The sequence below is a fragment of the Heteronotia binoei genome, chromosome 9, assembly GCF_032191835.1.
Source record: "Heteronotia binoei isolate CCM8104 ecotype False Entrance Well chromosome 9, APGP_CSIRO_Hbin_v1, whole genome shotgun sequence".
NCBI lineage: Eukaryota > Metazoa > Chordata > Lepidosauria > Squamata > Gekkonidae > Heteronotia > Heteronotia binoei.
The window spans coordinates 92,261,811-92,284,539 of record NC_083231.1 but is presented as its reverse complement, the minus strand read 5'-3'; the positions used below and the strand labels follow the sequence as shown (position 1 = coordinate 92,284,539).

General features: G+C 42.7%; 1 protein-coding gene across 5 annotated transcripts in view; it reads right to left on the bottom strand.

Annotated features, from left to right (window-relative positions):
* Positions 1-19,694: 19,694 nt before the first annotated feature.
* PPP3CA (protein phosphatase 3 catalytic subunit alpha) overlaps positions 19,695-22,729 on the bottom strand; it is a 255,343-nt gene continuing 252,308 nt past the window's right edge. For all 5 annotated transcript variants that reach the window (XM_060246995.1, XM_060246998.1, XM_060246996.1 and 2 more), the window contains one exon: positions 19,695-21,423. In XM_060246995.1, coding sequence (XP_060102978.1) covers positions 21,227-21,423 — 197 coding nt within the window. In that variant the 3' untranslated portion in view covers positions 19,695-21,226. The remainder of the gene's footprint in view (positions 21,424-22,729) is intronic.

Below are 22,729 nucleotides of genomic sequence, written 5' to 3'. Positions count from 1 at the left end.
TAAATTGGAAGGGGTGTTGAAAGACCTGAGTCAGATTGAGGTGACAAGAGAGGAGGTCCTACAACTGATAGACGAATTAAAAACTAATAAGTCACCAGGTCTGGATGGCATACATCCAAGAGTTCGGAAAGAACTCAAAGTTGAACTTGTGGATCTTTTGACAAAAATATGTAATCTTTCATTGAAATCTGCCTCCGTTCCTGAGGACTGGAAGGTAGCAAATGTCACCCCCATCATTAAAAAGGGTTCCAGAGGAGATCCGGGTAACTACAGGCCAGTCAGTCTGACTTCAATACCGGGAAAGTTGGTAGAAACCATTATCAAGGACAGAATGAGTAGGCACATTGATGAACACGAGTTATTGAGGAAGTCTCAGCATGGGTTCTGTAAGGGAAGATCTTGCCTCACTAACCTGTTACATTTCTTTGAGGGGGTGAACAAACATGTGGACAAAGGAGATCCGATAGATATCGTTTACCTTGACTTCCAGAAAGCTTTTGATAAAGTTTCTCATCAAAGGCTTCTTAGTAAGCTCGAGAGCCATGGAGTAAAAGGACAGGTCCTCTTGTGGATCAAAAACTGGCTAATTAATAGGAAGCAGAGAGTGAGTATAAATGGGCAGTCTTCGCAGTGGAGGACAGCAAGCAGTGGAGTGCCGCAGGGCTCAGTACTGGGCCCATGCTCTTTAACTTGTTCATAAATGATTTGGAGTTGAGAGTAGGCAGTGAAGTGGCCAAGTTTCCAGATGACTCTAAATTGTTCAGGGTGGTAAGAACCAGAGAGGATTGTGAGGAACTCCAAAGGTATCTGTTGAGGCTGGGTTAGTGGGCGTCAACGTGGCAGATGAGGTTCAATGTGGCCAAGTGCAAAGTAATGCACATTGGGGCCAAGAATCCCAGCTACAAATACAAGTTGATGGGGTCTGAACTGGCAGAGACTGATCAAGAGAGAGATCTTGGGGTCGTGGTAGATAACTCACTAAAAATGTCAAGACAGTGTGCGACTGCAATAAAAAAGACCAACGCCATGCTGAGAATTATTAGGAAGGGAATTGAAAACAAATCAGCCAGTATCAAAATGCCCCTGTATAAATCGATGGTGCTGTCTCATTTAGAATACTGTGTGCAATTCTGGTCACCACACCTCAAAAAGATATTATAGCACTGGAAAAATTCCAGAAAAGGGCAACTAGAATGATTACAGGTTTGGAACACTTTCGCTATGAAGAAAGGTTAAAACGCTTGAGGCTCTTTAGCTTGGAGAAACGTCGACTGCGGGGTGACATGATAGAGGTTTACAAGATTATGCATGGGATGGAGAAGGTAGAGAAAGAAGTACTTTTCTCCCTTTCTCACAATACAAGAACTCGTGGGCATTCAATTAAATTGCTGAGCAGTCGGGTTAGAACAGATAAAAGGAGGTACTTCTTCACCCAAAGGGTGATTAACATGTGGAATTCACTGCCACAGGAGGTGGTGATGGCTACAAGCATAGCCAGCTTCAAGAGGGGGTTAGATAAAAATATGGAGCAGAGGTCCATCAGTGGCTATTAGCCACAGTGTGTATATATATGTATATATAATTTTTTTGGCCACTGTGTGATACAGAGTGTTGCACTGGATGGGCCATTGGCCTGATCCAACATGGCTTCTCTTATGTTCTTATGGGTCCCAGTTGTGTATACAGAGCCTATGTGCATTTGTATGCACAAATGATAGGCGTGTTTTAAATGCCTGAAGAGGGCTATAGTTGTTCTAGTTATGGTTGACTCATTTAATGCCTATAGTGGGTAACAGATGCTTTAAGTTTTGGTTTAAACTTGTGTACACCTCAATATCTCTGTAAGAGAATTATAATTGTTTCTGGAGATAACTAAGGGTGGGCACAAACTGGGAAAATGTGGTTCATTTTGGTTTGTGGCATGCTAGAGACATCAGACTCACAGGGGATCTCTGGCTGACTCTCCTATGCCTTCCAAGTTTGATAAGGATTTGATTTACAGGGTCTGAGTTATGGCCCCCCAAATAAGGTGCCACCAGGAAAGTGCTTTCTGGGGAAATGGCAGGTGCATATTTCAAAGGTGTTTCCAAGGCTGGAGAATCCCCCCCCCCAATTGTTTTGAAGTTTGATAAACATTTTGATTGACGGGAGACAGTCTGGAAATGTATCCATTCACGAACTGCAACAAACCACTTGAAAGTTTGAGGAAAGTACGTGCTGGCTGACCTGCTACGAACCTCAGTTTGCAGACCATGAACCAGCGAAAATTTATCATGAACTTTAATTCATGCTCGTCCCTAGCAATAACTGATGACATAACTGGAAGTTGTAGGTGACAACAAGCGGGGTTTGATTGCATTCACACTTGGAACCTAACACTCCAGACATGCATACAAAGTCTACATTGTAAATTATTGTGTGTTTAGGGCTCACTGCAGATGTTAAGCGTAACCTACCATACAGGGTTGCTGTGAGGATGAACAAGAAGGGGATAACAATACTGTAAACCACTTGATTCCCCATTATGGGGAACAATTGGAATACAAATATATCCCAATAAAGCAAAAGAATGCCTGATCATGGAAGCCTATTTTTATTTCTTTTGACCAAACAGCTGCTCAATGCTTTTCCTACTGAAGTTTCTCATCATAAAGAGTTAAATATCTATGCCAACCTGAGAAACTTTGGGATTTACTACACCAACATAAAACTGGCTCACATGGGCATAGTATAGTTTAATTTTTAACCTTCTGCAGAGTGTATTTTTCATCACTCTGGATCTGCAGTGAGGAGATAAATTATGTATTTAGGCATTTGACAATTTTATTAAAGCTTCGTTCCCATCTGATTTCTTTCAAACGATCCATATTTCAGGGATATCATCCTTAATTAATCTTGGCAATAGCAAGGAAAATTGGAAGATTGCTTTGTAACTTGTATTAAAAGTGTTCTCCCCGTTTCCTCCAGATTAGTTTAACTCTTAGAACAATGTCCTGCAGGGTGTTTTTTCCCCTTTCCTAGACAGAAACTGTGCATGAGCCTGCATGCACAGCTGGGTTTGATGCCAGTGCAAATACCTATCTTGCTCTGATTAAATATGTGAAGCCACATGACTGCTTTAGTTGGAATATGGAGAGTTGGTCTGGCTCTGCCTCCCTAAACAAAACATTTCTCTGTGGTCACTTTTCCTATGGCCCCTGTTATGTAACATCCTGCCAACCTGCAAACTCAGTCCCATTTCAGTGGTCTGAAGCATCTAAGCTCAGAACAGTTGTCCCAAATTTCTGCCCAGTGACATAATGCTCTCTTGAGTCCATCCAACTCTCAGAGGGGTTTTCTCAATTCTCTCTGGTATTTCTTGTGCAATTAGCTGATCAATTAGAGAATTATCTGCTAAGATTGCCAGCTACCCAATTGTTAGCACAGGGATAGCTTACTGCACTTTTGCGGTCCCAGGGAAATAGTGATGTAGGGACCTGCTTCTTCCCTTCCCCTGGTACTTGTTTTAGATAGTATGCTTGAACTGTGGAGATCCATGTGGTACAGAGAGCAACTAACAGCATTTAAAGTAGACATTGTTTTACTGGAAAAAAAAGAAAATAACACCCACATACTCTGCACAGCAATGCACTGAGCAAGTAATACAAGAAAAGAAGATGATATTGGATTTATATCCCACCCTATACTTTGAATCTCAGAGTCTCTGAGTGGACACAATCTCCTTTACCCCCCCCCCCAACAGACACTTTGTGAGGTGGGTGGGCCTGAGAGAGCTCTTACAGCAACTGCCCTTTCAAGGACAACTCCTACAAGAGCTAAGGCTGATCCAAGGCCATTCCAGCAGCTGCAACTGGAGGAGTGGGGAATCAAACCCAATTCTCCCAGATAAAAGTTCATGCACTTAACCACTACACCAGACTGATAAAATACAGTCCTCTGTCACTCAGTCTTACACTTACTCTAGCTGGACTTGTTTGAAGGCACACTTTTAACACTTCTTTTTAAAAAGCTCCCCATTAGCTTGGGCTGCCTGTCCCCCTCTAGGGTTGCCAAGTCCCCTCCGTTCTCTAGTGGGGGAGTTTTGCGCGTGCGCAATGCAATGTCACCCAGAAGTGAAGTCATTGTGCTGGTGACATCACTCACGGCCAGTCTAGGCCTTTCAGGGGAAACTCTATGGTTTTCCTGGATGCTCTAGCCATTCGGGAGGGGAAAACTCTATGGTACAATAGTTTTTTCCCTCCCAAATGGCTAGAGCATTCAGGAAAACCATAGTGTTTTCCCAGAGACACCTAGAGTGGCTGCCGCACACTGTTGCTGGTGTGATGAGGACACTTCCAGGTGATGTCATCATGCCGACATTGGGGGGGAGTCCCCCCCCCAACGGCCATTGTGGGCTGGCAGGTTGGGAACCTCCCGAGCGGGGGAAGCCCTGCCCGGACAGAGGGCTTTGCAGCCCTCCCCCTTTTTATAGCTCCAGATGGCAATGGTGGTCATCAAGATGCAGTCCTGGTATAAAAACTCCTTCCTCCTGATGGAATCAGTCAAAATGGACTTCAAGCAAGGACTCCAATCCTCCTGTGTCCAGAGATTATATTTCATCTGTTTGCCCACCCCCCTGTGGGTCAGTCTTTCTCTTCCTGTCCTTCCCAGGAAGACACAATCTAGCATTTTTCATCCCCACATCTCTGTCCCCTCTTAGTGCTTATAAAGCATTTATGTTTATAAAGTTTAGATGGTTGGGTACTCATCAGAGCCATCAGTTTATGTTTTCTGTCCTTGAACCAAAAGAGAAATCTCATAAAATGAATGTGGGAGTTTGGTAGACCCAAGAGGGAGTGCATTTCTCCACATCACTATTATTTCTTTGTTTACTTCATCAGCCTGCCCCTTCCCTCTGAGACTCAAGAGGGATTACTAAGCATAACAACAATTCAACCAGACAGCATAAGAATTTCAACAAACAATGCAATAGGACTAAGATTACAGATTACATTAGAAATTCCATCAGAATCTGGGATGGGGGGGGGGAAGTCTGGAACATTTTTGGAGACATGCAAATATATTCAGGGAATAACTGTGAGGAATCTGGAACTGAGCTCTACTTTCAGCATAGTGCTATGCTCAAGACAAGCTTTGCCAAAGAACATTAAAACAGTCTAATCTAGTGCATGCTTCATATTTAATCAAGGGGGTTAAAAAAAGGTAAATTTGCTTGGTGTTTGAGTCAGAGTTCTCAGGATACCTAAATGGCATCAAACATCTGCACTGGAATAAATATACCAGACCTTGCCCAAGAGATGGACAAGTGGGCTCTGTTTCAATGGCCCTTCTCTTCTTTCAAGCAGGTGGTGGTAGTAATGATGACCAAGTCTTACTATGTCTAGATTTGGTTACAACACAGGTTGATGTCATTATGAACCTATACAGGGCTTTGTTTGTAGAACAAGCCCAGCAGGAACTCATTTGCTTATTAGGCCACACCTCCTTATATCACAATTGTCTTACATAGGGTTTTTTGTAGAAAAAGCCCAGCAGGGACTACTTTGCATATTAAGCCACACCCCCTGACACCAAGCCAGCCGGAACTGTGTTCCTGTGCATTCCTGCTCAAAAAAAGCCCTGAACCTATACAATATTCAAACTTGGTTGTCACAGTAAGGATAATGATTGCCAAAACTTGGAAGGCAAAATCTAACAAGAGAGGTAGGATTTGGTGTAAAACCAAGGAAGGAGAAGGGTTGCCAAGTCCAATTAGAGAAAAATCTGGGGACTTTGGGGGCGGATCCAGGAGACTTTGGGGGTGGAGCCAGGAGACATTGGGGGTGAAGCCAAGAACAAGGATGTGACAAGCATAGTTGAACTCCAAGGGAGTTTTGGCCATCACATTTAAAGGGACAGCACACCTTTTAAAATGCCTTTCTTCCATAGGAAATAATGAAGGATAGGGGCACCATCTTTTGGGGCTCATAGAATTGGACCCTCTGGTCCAATCGTTTTGAAACTTGGGGGGTATTTTGGGGAGAGGCACTAGATGCTATACTAAAAATTTGGTGCCTCTACCTCAAAAAATAGCCCCCCCAGAGCCCCCAATACCCACGGATCAATTCCCTATTATTCCCTATGGGAATCGTTCTCCATAGGGAATAATAGAGTGCCCAGTAGACATTTCCCTCCCCCCCATGCTTTCTAAAGGGGGGAGGGCCTCCAAACCAGGGAATCCCCTGCCCCCTCCCTCTCTCTCACACACAAATACTTACCAGATCTTCTTCTGGAGAACTCTACTTGCTGTGAAAACGAAAGCAAAAGAAAGGGAGGGGCCGTTCTCCCAAGCCCTTCCTGCTTCCTGCCCAGCCTTAAAGGGGCATACATTTTACAAACGGCTCAGGAGCTCTATAATAACATGAAGCCTACAGGTATGTTCTCCCCCCCCTCCACCCCCCACCCCCCGCTTCCCAATTTTTGAAGAGCGGGAGATGAGGCTGCGAACCCAGGGGTCTCCCGCCAGAGCGGGAGGTTTGGGAAGCCTAGGAAGGAGGAAGAGGAAAGGATCAGGAAAAGCAGGACAGAATGCTTTTAAACACCCATTAACATGCTCTACCTAATTTTTTTTCATGAGTGGAACTGCTGTGATGGCTTTGGATGAAAAAAGGGGATTCTTGATATTACAGATAGTGTACTCCAGCTTTAATATTTCCCTTGCTTTAATATCCACATGAATGGCAAATTAGCAGAGCAGGGGAAAAGGCTTCCCCTCCGCTCTTTGCTTGCTGTGTTGGTTTTCTGCATGGCAAGTCTTTCAAGATGCATTGCTCCATGATCCTCTGACATGCAGTCGACAGTGTGGCAGTCTATTCTCTCACCTAGCTGCAATTTTTTAATCCCATACTTTCTCCAAGAACCCCATATGTTCCCCAGAGGGTACTACATTCAGGGACGCAAAACCTTTTCTTGATCCCTGGGCTGAAGGAGGCCAGGCTTAAAACAACCAGAGCCAGAACTTTTTCAGTAGCTGCATTGTATTGGTGGAATGAATTTCTGGTAGATGTTAGAGCTTTGTGGGACCTCTCTCAGCTCCACAAGGCCTTCAAGACTGCACTTGCCCACCTAGCATTTAATTGCTGAGCATGGAACCAGATGGATTGATTATGGAAACAACCTGCGGGAAACGCCTAGTGACCATGAAGACACCCTTGGATTCGCACCTAGTTATTTATCTGTATAAATGCAGGATAGCACCCAATGAAATCTCATATTATGTTTTATTGTTTTACTGGTGTTATTTTTATTTACTACTGGATGTTTTGTATTACCACGGGGCTTGTGAGCTGCCCTGAGCCTGTTTGGTGGGGAGGGTGAGATATAAATCTAATAAACTAAACTAAATTATGATAGCATCTGTGGCTCCTCTGCATCTTGTCTTCACAATGAGAGTGGTAAAGTGTTACTAGCACTGAGTTACTCAGTAAACTCAGGCTTGTTATCTTATTTTTCTGCATGTGTGAGCCAGGCCTTAGATATGCCCTGCCCCCCTCCCCACAAGTGCAAGATGAGGTGAGTGTTTTGCACAGGAGAGGGACTTTGAATTGTTCTGTACGGTAACTAAACAGTATTTTCTGTAAATCCAGGAAACACCATCACCACCACCACAGTATATTAGAATTATTTTCAGACCACAAATGACAGGTTTTGCACATGTATAATTTCCTCCTCCTCATCTTTAGTTTACATCACACCAGCCAGTCACTCCAACAACATTGTGTACACCTTCCCTTCTCAGCTCCAAAAATGGTTGCGGTGGACTGCTGTGACAAATTAACTTCAGGTACAGAACTCAAAACTCCATTTTAAGACTAGGCCTTCACTTTACTTTGTCTGAAACCTTAGTGACAAGAGAGATTTGAGTTTTCAGTCTTAGTGACAACCTTCAAGGAGTTCCACTGAAAATAAACTTTTTCCTCTGTGAGATTAACCTTAGATTAATCAGACCACATTCTTTCTGCTTAACAAACTGATTTCCTGTCATTAATAGTCTAAACTGTTCTCCTGTTTGAAACTATGCTGCCTCCTTATTTTGATGGAGAAAATACATTAAGGAGAAAACACATTATTTCTGATTTGTAAGCAAAAGGGAACATCACATATCTGGCCATCCTGCCTGCAGGACCTTCTTGAGAAAGGATCTTTTCAATGTTCTACACAAGAAAAGCTCTTCCAGTGATGCATCATAGCGCTTAGTTCTCAGATTGCTGCCTAAGGTTGCCAAGTCCAATTAAAGAAAAATCTGGGGACTTTGGGGGTGGAGCCAGGGGACATTGGGGGTGGAGCCAGGAACAAGGATGTGACAAACATAATTGAACTCCAAGGGAGTTCTGGCCATCACATTTAAAGGGACAGCTCACCTTTTTAAATGCCTTTCTTCCATAGGAAATAATGAAGGATAGGGGCACCATCTTTTGGGGCTCATAGAATTGGACCCTCTGGTCCAATCGTTTTGAAACTTGGGGGGTATTTTGGGGAGAGGCACTAGATGCTATACTAAAAATTTGGTGCCTTTACCTCAAAAAATAGCCCCCCCAGAGCCCCCAATACCCACGGATCAATTCCCTATTATTCCCTATGGGAATTGTTCTCCATAGGGAATAATAAAGTGCCTAGTAGACATTTCCCTCCCACCCCACATGCTTTCTAAAGGGGGGGGGAGGCCTCCATACCAGGGAATCCCCCCTCCCTGCCCCCTCCCTCTCTCACACACACAAATACTTACCAGATCTTCTTCCGGAGAACTCTTGCTGTGAAAACGAAAGCAAAGAAAGGGAGGGGCCGTTCTCCGAAGCCCTTCCTGTTTCCTCCTTCCTGCCCAGCCTTAAAGGGGCAGACGTTTTACAAACTGCTCAGGAGCTCTATACCAACATGAACCCTACAGGTATGTTCTCCCCCCTCCCCCCCACCCCCCTGCTTCCCGATTTCTGGAGACTGGGGGATGAAGCTGCGAACCCAGAAGTCTCCCAGCAAAGCGGGGGGGTTGGGAAGCCTATTGCTGCCCAGCTCTCCCACAGTTCCAATAAATGCAAGACTACTAGTGTGGAATACATGCAAGACTGTATTAAATTCAAGTAAGACTGTTACTGTGGAATCTTGGGATGTTTAAAATCCCATAAAACTTCTAGTTGCCATTGAATGCCAATTGACAATATCTAGCTGCATACTCGAGCCCTTCACCATTAAAATGTTCATCAGAATGTGATCAGGAAAGACATCTGCTATGGCTCTTGCTCCATCTCACAGCAACTGCCATCATAAGCTTTTTTCTGGATTCAAAAAGTGTGAAAGAAAGATGGTGGGTTAGCACATTCAGTACACTGGGGCAACAGATGCTCATATGAAAAAAATTGTCTATATGGTATTATTCCAAAAACACAGCAGAAGGAAAATGTGGCATATTTGGGACGCAGTGGCAGTAATTTCTGCAGTGAGATTGCAGTTTGTTGAATTCAGAAATGAATTTTTCAGTGAGAGTTCACAACCAATAGCTGTGGAAAACCCAGCACAAATGGAGTTCTCTGGCCCATTTCAGTACAATCCTATACTTTTAATAATATAAGAGATGGTTAAAATGGTCCTTCACACCCACAGAAATTCAGTCATATGAAACCAAGTCTGCACTAGTATGGAAACGATATTATGAGGAAGAAAGCCAGTAGCAAAATACAGATTTATGTTGTTTTGCTGAGAAAGATCCGCCACCCTGTCACAGAAAATTGTAAGCAAGAGCTCATTCCATTGATTACTTGAAGAATTTGATAACTTGGATGTGAAATGGGGGGCTGAGGGTTTTTTTTGAAAACTGTGTGAACATACTTTCTGCCATTCCATGTTCAGTGTTCATTCAATGCTCATTCAAGCCAATGCAGTCTTAATTCTTCTACTTTAGCTCTATTCAACACACAGGGCCAGAAGTAGTTTCTAAAAGTGAACTCTTATGTTGGAAGTGGGTTGTGCTCCCTGCTTTGACCTTTTGCTTAGAACCAACAAAATTGCCACTCTGACCTAGATGGCCAGTCCCTGTTATTATTTGATGGGAGACTACGAAGGAATTCCAGGTTTGTTAAGAAGGCAATGGCAAACCACCTGTGTTAGCTTCTTGCCTTGAAAACTTTATGGGGTCACCATAAGTCGGCTGTGATTTGACAGCACTTTTTACACACACACACACACACACACACACATTTTGCCATACTACCCAATGAATTGTAGAATGAGAATAGAGCGGGAACTACACTCCGGTCTCACCTTGGTACTGAATATTCCAAAGGCCTGTTAGGTGGAGAGCATATCTTGCTTCAAATGTACAAGAGCAATGATAGATTTGGAATGAAAACACTGGCTATTAATTACCCCCCTGTGCAAGGAATTCCTTGATATGGTTTTATGTCTCTCCATCGTATGATTTTTCAGATTACTCAGAAGAAAGTGGTAAATGGTGAGATAAACAGCAGAAACCAGCTACTTGAACTTCCACAAAGCACAGACACCGACTGACCTCTTACAAAATGGGGAAAAGGATGGCACACAATCACAAGCTACTATGTAGCCCTAGGGGTAAACTCTAAAAAGCTCAGAAGTTGTTTAATTGCTTTCTCTTTTTTTCTGAGTGCTTTCCAGCAGGCAGAGAAACTACTTCATGGAAAGGGCATCAAAAAAAGTAAATGGAAGTAGAGATTGTAAAGCCACCTTTCCATTGTGTGCATTGGCTTGTATTGTTCAAGATCATGTCAGATGAAAAGCCAGCAATAAGTTGCAAGGGGGAAGGGAGGCAATTAGTTCCCACTTACCTGTGGACTCTGAAGCTCTCCAGGGTTGTATTCTTGTAGCCAGTTTTGAAATACAGCGATCTAGTAATGCACTGGCCTGCAAGAAATTAGAGGTGTAGGCAAAGTGTGCAGCAGTGGCGGTCTTCAAGCTGAAAGGCATCCTTTTCACTTGGCTTCACTTCACTGTGCACCACAGGATTCTTTTTTTTTAAGTTGGGCTCTTCCTTCCCATTCACATGTGTATTTGATAACTGCGATGCCCAGTGCTGACTTGCATGCATGGAGCTGTCACACTCTTTGGAGATGGAAACTCTTTGGAGATGGAAACTCTTTGGAGATGGAAACTCTTTGGAGATGGAAGGTGATCCAGTTAAGTGCTCAAGCATTCCTGCCACCATTTCTTTCTGGAGCAACAAAGCTGGAGCACCTTACTTGGCAGCAATGTCTGCATTTGAAGCTCTTGAGAAAAGGGACTAGGACTGGTTACTGTAAATGGTTTTTACTGGCTAGAAAGTTCTCACTTGGACAGACCAGCATATCCTGTTAAAAAACAAGAAAGACTATTGAAATAACATGAATTTTTAATAAAAATTTGGGGTCCAGCCAGCTCTGCATAAAACCAAAGTAGGGCCAAACTAGATGTGATGGTGTCCTTGTGGCCATTGCAAGATCCCAAGTGCCATTTTAAAGAGCAGTGTGGGCTTCATGATGATTGGGCCCACGTAGTATGATTGGGCCAACATAGTATGGTACTCTTGTTCCCTCCCCCTTGCCTTTTTGAGTGCTGAAACACCTGGGGTTTGTCATTCAATAGGGTGCACCACACTGCAGGTCCAATCAGGATCAGGCTTGAGGCATTTTAAAATCACTTTAAAATGGTGGTGCCATCTTTGTGGTGGCCGCGGGGATACCATCATATTTAATTTTGTTCAGTTTTTTGCTGACTATGTTGAATGATGCAGTAACATCTAACTATTGTCCTTGTGATATATATTTTGGTATAGCTGATATTTAATTTGGATAGACCAGCTCTCAGAAAAAACAGCAAGACTTATATATCTAGCAGCGAATATGTAAGGAGCCTTTGACATGGGGTTGAACTTGAAGCTTTCAGATGTGGAAGAAATTGAGCAAACTTACCTCTGGCAGAATGGCCTGTTTCTCAAGGATTTCCAACAACCAGGTTGTCATCCATCAGTTTAGCTCTAGAGCATGGTGTAGTGGGTAAGAGCAGCAGACTCTAATCTAGAGAACCAGATTTGATTCCCTCCTCCTCCACATGAAGCCTGCTGGGTGGACCCTGGGCCAGTCACAGTTCTCTTGGAACTATCTCAGCCCCACCTACCTCACAAGGTGCCTGTTGTGGAGAGAGTAAGGGAAAGAGATTGTAAGCAGCTTTGAGACTTTTAGGGTAGAGAAAGTGGAGTATAAAAACCAGCTTTTCTTCATCAGCTGGCATGTAATTTTTACTCAAAAAAGCCTGGTCCTGACTTCTTCTGCTTTAAGAAAGCATGCAATGAAGACATGATGTAGATGAAATATTGCTACAGTTAGGACACTGTATAGGATGTTGGTTCTAACACAATCACACTCAATAATACTGGGGACTCCCCATGGTATCAAATAAACAGGTGACTGCAGACAATTTGTAACTACAGCCATTATCCTATGCGTTTTCCCACCCAAACTGCCATTGTATAGTACAGGTTTCGGGAACAGTCCTAATACAAGTCTTACAAACTATTCTCTAACCTGCCCTTCAGTTCTTTTCATTATGTATGTAATGTGTTTCATTACTCAGCAACACAAGTGTGCAAGGAAGTTTTCCGCATTATGGGATCTTTTACCAATTCTTGTTAGAGCCCTGAGACAGGAGGCACAATATGGCATGGAACTGCACCTTCTGCATTGTAGTCCTTCCTGTCAATCTTAAAGGATTGTTTAAGGACCCATTCATATTTTAAATGTACAATGCTAGGGAGAAGTGAAAGAAAATGTTTTGCAGGGCAGATTCCAGCAATGATCCTCCTACTCTATTGCTCAGTTCTTCCAATTTGTCCTTCCTCTCTCTGCCCTGTGCCTCTAAGCCAAGACATTCCCTTTGAAAAAATGATAAAGCCCCCCTTTTGTCACTTCTCCACTTTCTGTCATGCAAGGGCAGCCTTTCAGCACAGAGGTACATACCCACAGAACGGGAAGAAGACCAGTCTTTAACACTAGAAGACCTCTATCACTCCCATTAGAAAAGTTTTCTCCATGGGAACATAGCCAGTGCAAAAGCAGGCCAATGGAACTGAAATAGCAGAAGGGGAACCAAGATATGCAGGATGATTGTTCTTTGAAATGCAAAAAGGACCTTCAGCTACCAACCAACCCTTCAAAAATCGCCAGCCAGAATGTTCTGCTTATGCGCTCTCTTCATGCTAATACAAAACTCTGTCTGCCAGCTGGCTAGACTTTAAGATAATCCAACAACCTTAAGGGACCATTTAGGGACCCAGTCATGGTTTAAATGTATGCAACACTTGGGAGAAGTGAAAGAAAGTATTTTTGAGGTGCAGATTTTCTGAACCCATTTGCCCATTCACTTGCAAGGTGCTCCACATTCCCTTCCACTACTGAAATCAATTGCAGTCGCCATTCCAGCCTCCATTCTTGAACAAGACACGTTTGAAACAGAGAAAAAAGGCTGAACAACAGCTGTCAGTAGAGGTAGCTTGAAGAAGAGGGACTCATTGTCGGAGCCAGGAGCCTTGAAAGAAAATATGTACACTTATCTGTGATTAAATTCCCCCTCTTGGATGCACACCTCAATGTGGTTGAGGGGGTCTGTGTGTGTCAATGAAGCCGAGAGCAATACCGTAAGGAGTTTAGACTCTGTCATCACTCGAGGCACAAAAAGGTCACAGCTGAGGTACCAGACTAAGATGCATCCAGCTCCTTCAGGAATAAACAGCCACATCAGCAGAAGAGAGCAGATAGTTTCAATGGTGATGGGGGTGTAGGAAGCAGCTATAGTGGAAGGTGACACTGGCAGAGGATCTTCCATAGATAATGGCAGTACCACTTCAGCTAACCCTAGTTAGTACAGCACAAAAGAAGGCAATGGTAAACCACGTCATCTCATACCTTAAAAACCCTATGATGAGACCCCATGATCACCTTAAGTCAGTAGTGACTCGACTTTGCTTAAACTTAACACATTTGGTTAAATTGGATACACTTTCAACGGCAGTCTCTGTGAACATGTAATCTATCTGTAGAGCATTGCTTCCAATACAATGCTCAACCAGGGAGACGTTTATATCCCATTGAAAACTTCTCCCTGGTTGAGCATTGCTTTGGAAGCAATGCTCTACAGATAGATCACATGTTTATTACTACAGCTAGATCACATATTATCACTCTGGAACGCTCTCCCAGAGGCCATAAGGGCCCTGCGGGATTTGTCTACATTCCGCAGGGCCTGTAAGACCGAATTGTTCCGACAGGCCTTCGACATTTAACCGAGAGAGAGCTGCCACTGGACATCATATAGAGTTCCATGCAGAGTACCAATGGTCACCATCGAACTTTCAGAACCGCTATACTGTACTGTGTTAATACAGCACCATGAAATGTTTTAAATAATTTAAATATGCAATTATGTTTTATATGTTTTTTAATGGAAGTAATGTGATGTTGTGAGCCGCCCTGAGTCCGCTTGCGGAGAGGGCGGGATATAAGCTTAATGTAATAAATAAAAAATAATATTATTTGTCTTCGCATTTCTATCCCACCCTTCCAGAAAACGGGCTCAGGGTGCGTCACAACAATAAAACAATTACAATCAATTTCCAAAACAGATGACAGTAGTCAAGACCAGTTCTTGCTCTAAGTAGAATTCACAAATGGGCCTGCATGCAGCAGTAGGGAGGCTGGTGTTCAATGCTGTCTGCTGCCTCAACTAAAGGCCTGGCGGAACAGCTCCATTTCACAGGCCTTGCAGAATTGCAACAGGCTCCACAGGCCCCAGATCTCCAATGGGAGTTGGTTGCACCAGGTAGGGGCCAGGACAGAAAAAGTCCTAGCTCTAGTTGAGGCTAAGTGGACATCCCATCTTCAAGTTCTTGAAGGGCTGTCATATAGAGGATGGTGTAGAGTTGTTTTCTGTGGCCCCAGAAGGTAGCACCAGAACCAACGGGTTGAAATTAAATCAAAAGAGTTTTGGCTCAACATTAGGAAGAACTTCCTGACCATTAGAGCAGTTCCTCAGTGGAACAGGCTTCCTCAGGAGGTGGTGGGCTCTCCTTCCTTGGAGGTTTTTTAAACAGAGGCTAGATGGCCATCTGACAGCAATGAAAATTCTGTGAATTTAGGGGGAGGTATTTGTGAGTTTTCTGCATTGTGCAAGGTGTTAGACTAGATGACCCTGGAGATCCCTTCAAACTCTATGGTTCTATCCTTTGGGCCAAGGACAACCAGAAGATGTTGCTCAGCAGAGTGCAGAGGTCTCTGGGGGATATATGGAGAGAAGTGGTTCCTAAGATATACTGGTCCCAGGCTGTTAAGAGCTTTAAAGGTTAACACCATGACCTTGAAACAAATTTGTTACTCAACTGGCAGCCAATGCATATAGAGAGAAGAAGAAAAGATTGGAGTTATACCCCGCCCTTTTCTACCCAAAGGAGTCTCAGAATGGCTTACAATCTTCGTTCCCTTCCCTTCCCCACAATAGACACCCTGTAAGGTAGGTGGGGCTAAGAGAGCTCTCACATAACTGCTCTTGAGCAGAACAGCTCTGTGAGAACTTGTGGCTGACCCAAGGCCACATCAGCAGGTACAGGAAGAGGAATGGGAAATCAAACCCAGTTCTCCCAGACGAGTGTCTGTGCACTTAACCACTACACCAGACTAGTTAGGCATCGCAGTCAGCAGGTGTGCTGCCACATTTTGCACCAGCTGGAGTTTCAAGATCAGATTTGAGGGCAAGCCCCCATGGAGTGATTTGCGGTAATCTAACCTGGAGGTGACTGTTGAATGGTTCACTGTGGCGAGATCCCGAGTGGAGTGGGAAGGAATCAGTTGCCTGACCTGCCGAAGGTGATAGAGAGCAGATTTGGCAACCACTGTGATCTAGGCCTCCATAGAAAGTGAGTCATCCAAGATCACCCCAAGGCTTCTAACCCTCGGCGCTGGCACTAGTAGTGCCCCCATCTAGGGTAGGGAGTCCGATTCCAGAACCAACTCCATCCCGGATCAGACATAGGACTTCTGTCTTAGATGGATTGTTTGAACCAACTCTGTTTGAGCCATACATCCACAGCTTCCAGTACCCAGTCAAGCTCTGCTGGGGCATGGTCTGGGTGGTCATCCATCGACAGATAGAGCTGGGTGAGAAGTCTGAGCAATCCTGTATCTCTGACTTCTTCCATTCCCTTTAATGGAATTGCACCTAGTCCCACCACTATGCACACCTGACTTATAGTTGCAGTTTTTCATTCAGCAAGTTATTCATGTAACAAAAACTTGTTTGAAATCCTTTTTTCATGGGGAAAATCATAGGGGAAAAAAGGAAAAGATATACTTCTCCTTCTCTTCTGCAAAAATATCTGTTGTAGGCCCACACATATTTAAAATGCAAAAAGACTGCATTAATTTTATAGGGAAGGAGGAAATATGGACAGGAGCAGAACCGTCATAAACATGTGAAACAGGTCAATGCTCATTTGCACAGCAAAATGTAACTCTGCCCTACCATACTATATATATCGTGGCTCAGCCTTATTCATTGCTCACATGTACTGACTACATCATGTAATCTTCTTCTATTATAGATGGGCCAGTGACTAGCACAGGTGATGCAGTATCTGTCGAAATCTCAACAGTGCCCTGTGTATAAGAATATCTCAGTATTCACAGCTGGTTTTTCAAAAGCAAATATTAAAATATTTTGTTTGCTTGACATCTACAGTATGTCACAGAAGTGAGTACATGCTCCACACATTTTGTAAATATTTAAGTATATCTTTTCATGTGACAACACTGAAGAAATGACACTTGGCTACAATGTAAAGTAGTGAGTCTACAGCTTGTATAACAGTGTAAATGTGCTGTCCCCTCAAAATTACGCAACACATAGCCATTAATGTCTAAACTGCTGGCAACAAAACACCCCTAAGTGATAATGTCCAAATGGGGCCCAAAGTGTCAATATTTTGTGTGGCCACCATTATTTTCCAGCACTGCCTTAACCCTCTTGGCAAGGAGTTCACCAGAGCTTCACAGGTTGCCACTGGAGTCCTCTTCCACTCCTCCATGATGTCACGTGACTGGTGGATGTTAGAGACCTTGCACACCTCCACCCTCCGTTTCAGGATGCCCCAAAGATGCTCAATAGGGGTTACGTCTGGAGACATGCTTGGCCAGTCCATCACCTTTACACTCAGCTTCTTTAGCAAGGCTGTGGTCGTTTTGGAGGTGTGTTTGGGGTCGATAATGAATACATGTTGGAATACTGCCCTGCGGCCCAGTGTCCGAAGGGAGGGGATCATGCTCTGCTTCAGTATGTCACAGTACATGTTGGCATTCATGGTTCCCTCAATGAACTGTAGCTCCCCAGTGCCGGCAGCACTCATGCAGCCCCAGACCATGACATTCCCAGCACCGTGCTTGACTGTAGGCAAGTCACACTTGTCCTCACCTGGTTGCCACCACACACGCTTAACACCATCTGAACTAAATAAGTTTATCTTGGTCTCATCAGACTACAGGACATGGTTCCAGAAATCCATGTCCTTAGTCTGCTTGTCTGCAGCAAATCGCTTGTGGGCTTTCTTGTGCATCATCTTTAGAAGAGGCTTCATTCTGGGATGACAGCCCTGCAGACCAATTTGATGTAGCGTGCGGCGTATGGTCTGAGCACTGACAGGCTGACCCCTCACTAATTCAACCTCTGTAGCAATGCTGGCAGCACTCATGCATATATTTCCCAAAGCCGACCTCTGGATATGATGCTGAGCACAGGCACTCAACTTTTTTGGTCAACCATGGCGAGGCCTGTTCTGAGTGGGACCTGTCCTGTTAAACTGCTGTATGGTCTTGGCCACCATGCTGCAGCTGTTTCAGGGTCTTGGCAATCTTCTTCTAGCCTAGGCCATCTTTATGTAGAGCAACAATTTGTTTTTTTCAGACCCTCAGAGAGTTCATTGCCATGAGGTGCCATGTGGAACTTCCAATGACCAGTATGAGGGAGTGATACCTTCACACCTGATACCTTGTACCACTAACGAGTCACATGACACCAGGGAGGAAAAATGGCTACTTGGGCTCCATTTGGACATGGGGTGTACTCACTTTTGTTGCCAGCAGTTAGGAGTGTACTCACTTAGGGGTGTACTCACTTTTGTTGCCAGCAGTTTAGACATTAATGAGGGGACAGCACATTTGCACTGTTATACAAGCTGTAGACTCACTACTTTACATTGTAGCCAAGTGTCATTTCTTTAGTGCTGAAACATGAAAAAATATACTTAAATATTTAAAAAATGAGGGGGTGTACTCACTTCTGTGACATACTGTATGTAACTTCTTTATTAAAGAATAAATCTATGTAGATACACACTTGAGTCATAATCTGTTATTGCAGTGCAGGACCCAGCAAGAGAAGCAAGCACCCCTGTAAAATAAGGTAACACATTTTAGGGTTCACTTTCTATTGATTACTTGAGCAAAAGTTTTATGTTCTGCTGGTTAAAAGTTTTGCGAAGCTAAGAACTTTGCACAAGTCCAATCAGACTTGATGCACTATTATCTCACCTGCTTAGAGAAATGACACATTATCTTTTACAATTTATATAAAGCAATCACAATTACTGCTGTTTCAAATGGAAACAGAAGGAAATGAAGTTTACTAATTAGTATTTGAAAATCGTAATGAGTGATCGAGCAGAGTAGTAAATCTTGTTCGGTGTGTTATATAAACAAAACATCCCTTTCGATCAGAGCTTCATCTTCACTTCTATTTTAAATTGGGAGGGAGGGGGAAATCTTATCAGCAGTTATGGGACAATGCAAACATGCTGCTCAAATGTAGTTCAGAATTTAACAATAATCTGTCATGATGCAGGCAAGGGAGATCTATGCATGGATACCCCTTTAAATACTGATAAGTGCAGAGTGGCATGTTGCGTGCGTACATATAGAAACTCTGCATTGAGTATGTGGCAACAGGGACCCATTCTGAGGGGGTCAAATGATCCCCTGTTGTGGAGAACATTCTTTCTTACACTAAGAGGAAATCAAACTGCAAGGGCGAGTAGACTACTGCTAAGTTTAAAAAAACCCCAAAACTTCTCCAGAGTGGCACCTATGGATGCCAGCCTCCATGTGGGACCGGGGATCCCTGGAATTGCACCTCATCTCCAGACTACAGAGATCAGTTCCCCCTGAAGAAAACTGATACTCTGGAGATTGGGCTCTATGGCATTGTACCCCACTGAGGTCTCTGTCCTCCTCAAGTTCCACACAAAATCTCCAAGAGTCTCCCAACTTGGATCTGGCAACCATCTCCCCCCCATTCCCACCAGTGACTGGGGGGACTAAGCAACCCTAGACTGGCACCTATGTTTAAGATGCAAAACAGAGTGAAAATCATTTTGTTTCACTACAATAGAAGTAACTGGCAATTGTGAAACAATCGGTAACCAATAGGTCAGGAGGGTTGCAACCCCTCCACCCCAAAGAGTACAGAAGACCCATTGAAGTAATGGCATGTATATCTATGAGTAGTCTGCTAGCCTAGCATATCAAATTACTGGTGAAAGTTCTTCCAATCCTCCCATGTCTAAGGTGAGGATTAAGCACATATGATCATGCTCCAGAAATTTAGTGAGAGAAGGAGTCTTTAATTTCATGCACATTTTTATTGAGTAGTAATATAAAATGCTTTTTTTCATTGTTACAAGTGCATGCTTTGATTGCCAACATTTCAGAAGTCAAATTACAAAGGCAAGGCTGTAGGCTGTAGTGAATTACTTGGGCACTTATACAATTGTTAAAAAATATCAGTGGACTGCTTTGTTTGTTTGTTTTCCTCTTCCTTTAAGAATGAACCAGTTGTAACCCGTAACTGATATACAAAGGGAAAAAAGTGAAAAAATTACACGTTTTTGTGGCACATGACGGAACGTAACAAAATGACTAAACCATCATGACATTAACAGTTATCATGCATTTAGTTTCACATGTAACTACAAACTTATTTAAATTTCACAAGGTTTGCTAAACATGCTAACCATCCATATGTGCACTGACAAGCTTATATTAAAAACTTTTAAGAATACTCTCCCCCTTAGATTTTTCAAAGCTTTTTTGATTACAAAATTTCAAAGGCATTAGCATTTTTTCTTTTTAGAGAATATAAAGTACGCCAGTATACATACATTTCCAGTATAAGTCAGACCACTAAGCGCATTACAGTCCCATACAGGCCTATACAGCCAATTTTTTTCTTAAAAAACATGCATAGGCAGATTTTTACAGAATATAGATGCTTTCACTGCACTTAATATGGTGTCTTGTTCACTATACTTAAAAATGCACCACTCATAAATATTTAAATTCAGCAAGCCACAACCAAGACTTGATTTACCAAAAAAAAATAATCCTAAATATAAACAGCAAAAAAAGAAAAAAAAGTATTGTTATTCCAGTTTTGTCTTTAAAAACTTAAAAGAAAAGGATTTCTCACTGCCAAATTAGTTAAGGTAAATGTTATATTTAAAGAAGGGCATTCAAGCACGCTAAAGAAACCTGAGGTAAGCATAATCTGTACAAAATTAAATTGTCTTTTTTTGGCATTTTTAACAAATTTGCAACATTCTTTAATTTTTAAGAGTGCCTAATTTTTTTAAGATAGCCGTCGTCTGACAAGAGTAGCAAAACATTATCAATAAATAGTCTCCTTATTTAGTTTGTACATCACTTTGTTAAAAATGTTTGATGTTGTCCATGTTTAGTGCTGCAACTGTAAACGTACAATAGTTAGTAAGAAATCAGACAAAGTTGTTATGTCCAGTAATATAATAGAAGGCCTTTCAGTTAACATATCTAGAAGTTTCCAATGCGGTAGGAAAACATGTTCATTCCCCTAACTTTGCAATATATACCAGCATTAGCTTTCATTTAGTTGTCTACAAGCATTTTAAAGGCATATCCAAAGGAGGTGTTTAACCCCACCCCCCCACCCACCAAAATAAAGTTTACTATCTCTTCATAGATGATGATATTGTAAACTGAATCCAACACCTGGCCCCCAGAGCAAGTAAGCTATCATCAGAGGCAAGAATATCCAACTGCTGATGAGCAGCAATCCCATCATGCCCTGCAGCTCAAAAACTAAAACAAAAAAAAAGTATTTCACAACTCAGAAATGGTCACTGAATATTGCTGCTATTACTGCCATTACTGTCGGTGCCATTAGTCTCTGATGAGATTGCCTTGTTGATAGAGTTAAGGTTGGCGTCCGATGGCATGGCATCCCTGCGTGGGGGCATCCTCTCATTAATCCGATCCAAGCCTTTGGCTTCTTCGAAGCTTGTGATCTTATGCTGTGGCGAGAATCCTTTGATAGCTAAACAGGGAATTGGGGGGGGGGGGGAACAAACAACAAAAACAAAAAACGAAAGAAAAGTCAGAAGAGGCAAAGGGCAGCCATTTTGTCAGCTCTACTGAACAGTCAACTGAGTGAGAAATTCCTTCACAGTGAAGACAATAAAACGACAATGCGAGTAAAAGCTTCTGGATGTGTTTGGAAACAGCTAGAGAAAGTAAACAGCCAATGTCTCTTGAAAAGATGAACATGCTTCCCAAGAAAACTTACATCTTATTCTGCATTCTGCAGTTTATGAATGATTACCCATAATAGTGCTCATAGCAAAATAACGAGCAGCTAAAATCTGCTGTTGAAGGGCTGATTCAGACTTTTTTAAAAAAACTACAATCACAATTATAGCTTCACCCTATCAACTCCAGGTTGTGAATGTGACAGTTGGACATAATACGTGGGGGAGCTTGCTGCTACTCCCATGGGTTCTCCTAGTCACAAATGCTACTTTATTATGACATGTACATCTATGTGTTTGGGGGCATTCAAAATGAATATTAACCAAATAATCACATTAGCACAAATGGTCTGAATTGTCCTTTAGTGAAAAAACTTTAGGCTGCCCTCAATGTTCATCAAGCCATTAATGTCCTTGGGAGATTATTTTTCTGTAGAATAGATTTTAACTTTTCATGATGACGTTTAAACAGCAAGGCTGTTGTCAGTGGCTTCCCTTAACTACAGCTTAGTAAACAACTCCCATTTTTTGACCTTTTATGTTTCCAGGTGAGCCAAACTTGTTGCAGAAATAATTGCTGTCTTCTAAAAGAAAATTCCAGACAGATTGTGAGAGGAAAATCTCATGTGGATGGAGCTGGCACTTTAGAAAACTAGGAATTGTAAACAGGGGCAAGTACTCACATAACAAGGATGATCTGATAACCACAATTAAGTGATTGGTACCAAGCCATATAATTGTGGATTATCTGTACTCATTCCTCCATCTGATCAACGTTCGTGCCAATGTAACATTTTGTGGGTTAGACAGTTAACAGAATTCATATCACGGAGAGGAAGGGAAGGGGAAAGAAGATGCAGTCCTATCGCCTGCTCCATCTTATTATTATCCAGCCAATTTAATACACACCTGTGTATTAAATTGGCTGCATAATACATACATACAGTCACTGTAGGAAATTTGTAGGAGATTGACCAAATAAAGATAATTGTACAATGTATGAGGCAGAAGTCCCCCAGTGTCTTCACTACAGCACAAATAATCCTGCGCTGCTCAGGAACAACACCCTTATTGGTCAACCCTAGAGCATTTACA